The sequence below is a fragment of the Limulus polyphemus genome, unplaced genomic scaffold (genome assembly GCF_000517525.1).
Source record: "Limulus polyphemus unplaced genomic scaffold, Limulus_polyphemus-2.1.2 Scaffold1513, whole genome shotgun sequence".
Taxonomy (NCBI): Eukaryota; Metazoa; Arthropoda; class Merostomata; order Xiphosura; family Limulidae; genus Limulus; species Limulus polyphemus.
This window is the reverse complement of record NW_013667123.1, coordinates 275594-281211: the sequence shown is the minus strand read 5'-3', so window position 1 is coordinate 281211 and position 5618 is coordinate 275594. Positions and strand designations below refer to the sequence as shown.

Here is a 5618-nt window from a genome sequence, read left to right as displayed (position 1 = left end):
TAATTTCAGGAAGACCAAAGGGAAGTCTCCTGAGTTGTCTTCTCCATGGAAAGGCTCATATGACATAGTGGATCGTCTCTCAGACGTGACTTTCCAGATAAAATGTGATCGGCAAGGTAAGCCAAAAGTGGTGCATGCCAACAGGCTTTGACGTTATCATGGTCCAGGACATTTCAGTTGGGATGAAGTGAACAACAGAACAAATGACGCTGCTGAAGACGTGTCACCTGAAAAAGCCACCGTCGAAGAAGAAACTCTACTCAGTTTTGAGAAGGGAAATGGTGAAGCTCTTGATGAAGTTACTACCACTGATGTGACTGTTATCGACGATAGGACATTTCCTGATGAAGCAGATGAATCCCATATGAAGCAGAAGCCAACGAGATGGAGACTAATACGGAAGAAGATACGTCCCGTAAAATTAAGAGACTTTGTTGAATTGTAATTTTGTGTTGATAATTCTGTACATTTAATTAAGTTATTGTTAATTGTTATTGGTTTAATGTAAGTGGCTATTGTTCGGAACGAACAATACTAAGGAAGGGGCAGTGTTACGACATCGGAGGTCACGTGCCGCTAGTATCACGCCACAAGCTTTTCGAACGTTCACGTCCCTTCCTGAAATATCGGGAGTTTACTAGATCTCAGTATTCTTTTATATATAACACGGTCACAACGTGGCAGCAATAATGTAATGAGTAATTGAATGTATGCGGACAGAGAGTATTGTTGGGCACGGGAGACGTTTGTTGTGAGTTATAGTGTTGGTTATACCGCGACTGTTGAAATTAAGTGTATTGCAAAGTTGTATTCAAAAAGAATAAACCAGTTTTATATAAGAAAGGACTTGTATCATTAGAGTTTCTTCGGAAAGAAATTTTACGAAAAATTAACTAACGAACGGAGACGTAACAATACTATAAAGAAACAAGTTTTACAGCCCACTTTTCAGGACTAACAGAGCAACCATGAAGTCCAACCATCTCAGAGCATATGTTATTCCTATCTTGTACTCCAAGAGCAACCATGAAGTTCAACCATCTCAAAGCACATGCTATTCGTATCTTGTACTCTAAGAGCAACCATGAAGTTCATCATACTAAACAAGTGTCAAATTTCTAATTCACAATTTTTATTTGTATTATATATAACACACATTATGATTAGTTAGTAAATTTCTTCAAACAACATATGACTAATAATCACATAAATTAAAAATGTTCTACCATACCAAACAGGAACAAATATCACAGGCTTCTTTCCATGAGGCACCATCAGGATGAATAGATCCATTTATCTGACAATTCTTGCGACACTCACATTCTTCCACTACAGTGAGACGTTCCTCTGCTTCTACCAACTAACATAAATATATAATATACAGGTTTAAGCAAACTTAATATACAGTGTTTATAATTTTGTTTCGCTACATTTGTAGATAACTTACCAAAGCAGCTTATCATTATTTACCAGCAAATTATATACATATATATATATATTAACTTATAATTTCACATCCCTACTAAAAGTAAACTGAGTAAGCTGTTTTGATCTTAATAGTAAAACTAGAACAACATACACACAATCTATATATTTTTTTCTTAACTATATTAAGCATGAGAACTTATAATACTAAAAGTTGGGGTTTGATTCACATGATACAAGAAAAGGACACAGCACAGATAGACTATTGTGTTACTCGTTATCAAAAAAACAAAACATAACTACATAGCCTCTTATTCACTCTTCTTGTGTCAGTAGGTAATTTTATGATGGTATTACAATATTAATAATCAATGTACATATAGACATTGAATGTTTCTGTATTTTTGTTTATAAAACAGAGCTACAAAATGAGTTTCCATAAGGAACTATAAAAATTATTTGCAATTTTTTTGCTTCTCCTACTTCTTTCAAAAGCAAGCTAAAATCTTTTGAAGATAGTATCTTAAATGGTATGATATGTATTTTACAGGAAAACATTCAGCACAAAAACTCTTTTCTACTTGTGAAAAAACGGATGCAATTTTCTACTTATCAGTTTGGAAATTCAGTGAATTCACATTAAAGTTACTTTTCCTTATTACAACTTCTCTCTTTGTACTAACGGATTTATGTTATATGAAACTTGTGTACTAAAACTGTTTTCAAAAAATTGTGTTATTTTTTTGTTTTTCAGTTTTTGTCTACATTATATAAATGTAATAACTGGGCAATCAATAAATATCAAATGACCTCATTTTTATGATGGAAAATCAAATTTGTATGGTTTATGAAAAATGTGTTACTTAGATACACACACACATTTATATGTATATACAATGGTATATTAATTTAGTAGAATTTTTTTGTGAAAATGGAATACAATATTACATAACACACAGTATACCAATTTTTGTCTGTCAACTTTTATTTTTTTAAGGAATTTAAGGCATTTATTAAAAATAAGCACAGTATAAGTTATGTATACATATTACTTTAAACCATGTCATTTCTAGACTCACTGTAAAACTATAAAATGGTGTTGTTTCATACTTACTTATATCTTTAAGAGTGTAACTACCAAATTAAATATAAAAATAATTATATACATATTTATATGCACACAAACTATTTATATTGTGACAAACAAAATATGGGCTTGCTCAAGGTCCACAGTGCACATCAATGCTCTAACAGAGAATCGACACCCTATGTATGCAACTTTTCCCAAGATGATAACAATATAAGTATTGATTACTTTAAATGAATTAATATTTCATTAAAATATTAATCAATTTTTTTATTTTTTTAAAATTACTTGTAATAGAAAAATAGCTATTTCTTTTTCTCGCAAAAGTATGCATAGGGTTGAAAACCTTATATTAAAATGATTTTGAGCATGTAAATATGAGAGTCATGTGACAACCACAGCCAATAGAAACTTGTGGTGGAACAGAATGTATCAGAAATACATTTTAACATTGGGTATAAACTTATGTGTTCATATATCATGGATACTCATACCACCAATGCTTCTTCAATAACCATTTATTTTTGAAGATCTGTGGACTCCTTTTCTCATGGCTAGTTATGGCTAATACTGATTATGCAAAAGTGCACCATGAGATTCACAACCATGGCATCATTATCTAGGAATTTGGTAATACTTTTGTTATATAGCAAAGTGTTTTTTTTTACAAAAAAGTGCAGTTCATAGTTTCATTTTCTTCAAGAATAAGTGTCTTTAGCTAAAATTCAGGAAATTAATTTTATTTTAATAAGCACACAAACATTACTAATAATGTCTGTTATTTATTAGAGAAAAAAACCTCTTCCAAAATAATGATATTCAAACGACTAAGCTTATTGATGAGTGAACACCTACTCTGTTTGTTAATTCCCTGAGTCGATTCTCCAAGTGAACCACTGACAGTCGCAACTCATGAAACTGTCCACATGTTGGACAACCTGTGGTAAGAAATACAAATACAAGTTATAAACCATACACAGAAATTAGTTGTTTCTAACATAAAATTTCCATAATCTTAAATAACTAAAGTGAATGTTACAATGTTTAAATCTACATTTTCAGCATCTCTGTAGTTATGAAATGCAATCAACAGAAGATAAAAAATGAATACCAAACTTAAAGAACAGTGACCATGATGGTACAAGATAAAAAATCTGTTATAATGCATAAACAGCAACATCATAACTAAGTTCTGAAAGGAGAAATTTATTATAAAGAGCAGTCATAATGATATCCATGTGGAAAAATGATCCAGACCAAAGAGATATAGCCATGATCTTCAAAAAAAAAAAATATTTACCTGTGTTGAGTTGAGGGCACTGTTGAATATATCCATGGGATCTTCCAATTATTTTGACATCCTGCAAAAATCCCTAAATAGATATCAACACAAATTTAGCTCATCCCTGTTGATAAACTAAAGTACTTAAAATATAATGAATCATCCGCAGCCACATATTCAATTTTTATCAGTGTTTGAAGTTGCTCAGAAACTTCGTCTCAGATAATTTTTATGAAGCTCCAATATTAAAGACAACTAGCATTATTTAGGGTGTTCAAAATTAGAAATGAGAAAAATAAAACATTTTTTAGATAATATGGGAGATTCAGAGATGTCGTATTTTTATACTACAAGATGAAACCGGCATAGAGAGAGTATTTGAAAGAAATAATAATAATGAAAATCTGCTCTAATATCAACTTACAGCACATGGACCACAGAACTCCTCACTGTCATTGAATACATGGATGATACCTTCTAAAATTTAAGAAGTTAGAATCCAAGCTTAAAATTACAGTTTAAGAAGTGAAAGTTCCAAATTCTGTTTGTTTAAAATAGCCTCTATCTTACAAATTATCACAATGTTGCAGGGCCAGTGCTAGGGAGGTGTTGGAGTGGGCTGTGTACTCCCAAATTTTGCTCTAGTCTTCCAAAGTGCTAAGAAGAGTCAACTTGAGTGGGACAAATTTATTTGTTATATTACCTTTCTGTAAATCCATATCATTGTATGGTGGTCCCCACCAAAGTTCCATTGACCCTCCCAAGAGAGAGGAGCTAGGGCTGTGCTTGCAACATTGTAATTTGTGATAACAGCATTATGAGTTGTCAAAATATGACACTATGGAATTCTAAATTAAATGCTGCTTATCCTCAACTCCATTACTTATCATAAGGTTCATTGGTGATAATGACATATATTGTTGAAACACGCTGTGATTCCTAAACTTAAACCCATTAAACCAGTAAACCTCATTACTTTCACAATGTACTCAAACATAAAGTTGTTCTAATCCTTTCTTATAAAATACAAGAACTGCTGATAAATTGACATTTGTAACAACGTGAATTACAGATTTTCTTTCTAAAGTTGTTATTATACTTGAAGAAATCTCATTCTGATGTGTTAAACAAAAAGGGTTTTCTATAGACTAAGTCAAGATTAGTCAAATCATGACTAAAGGTGAGCAGGACTTACCTTATTATTCTTAAGACACCTTTTCACGTGTGTCACTCTTGACCAAAAACTTTTTTTATTATATATATATATAGAATAGCGTATTTAGAATAAAAACACAATGTAACTATGAATAAATGTGATAATCGTGCTTAGAATGAAAGGTTTTTCCTACTCTTTTTGCCTAATAGAAACACTACTGATAAGAAAAACTATATGAGAAACATGAAGTTATTATGGAGTCAAGATCTTGGCATACACTTAGGATGAAGGTAAGTAGTTTGATCTCTTCAAAAGAATCACTAATTATTCATCTGTCTATGTACATTAGTTAGAAAGTTTTATGTTTTTTAAAATTTACCTAGAATTACAAACAATGTAATTTACTACACACACACACACACACACACATATATATATATATATATTGTTACGACAGCGAAAGTCACGCGACTCTGGGAGCATGTGCGCTGGAGTTTCTAGAAGGATCATGACTTATCGAGGTACCTCGCGAATGTCCGAGTGTTTGTCAGGAGTCCTTCTTTTTTAGTATATAAGCCTGACGAGAAAAACCAGCGCGAGAGCATAGATTGAATAGATATGCAGATAGATTGAAGAGATAGATAATTGAGTCAAGCGAACAGTAGGCA

At 31.9% G+C, this 5618-nt stretch overlaps 1 protein-coding gene across 1 annotated transcript in view; it reads right to left on the bottom strand.

The window, feature by feature from the left end:
• Positions 1–1231: 1231 nt before the first annotated feature.
• Positions 1232–5618, bottom strand: part of LOC111086882 (protein kinase C-binding protein NELL1-like) — a gene marked incomplete at its 3' end in the record, with an annotated part of 96696 nt that continues 92309 nt past the window's right edge. Inside the window, exons 5-7 of the mRNA XM_022391545.1 lie at positions 3813–3885; positions 3368–3450; positions 1232–1360 (exon numbers count right to left, since the gene is read on the bottom strand). Coding sequence (XP_022247253.1) covers positions 1232–1360; positions 3368–3450; positions 3813–3885 — 285 coding nt within the window. The remainder of the gene's footprint in view (positions 1361–3367; positions 3451–3812; positions 3886–5618) is intronic.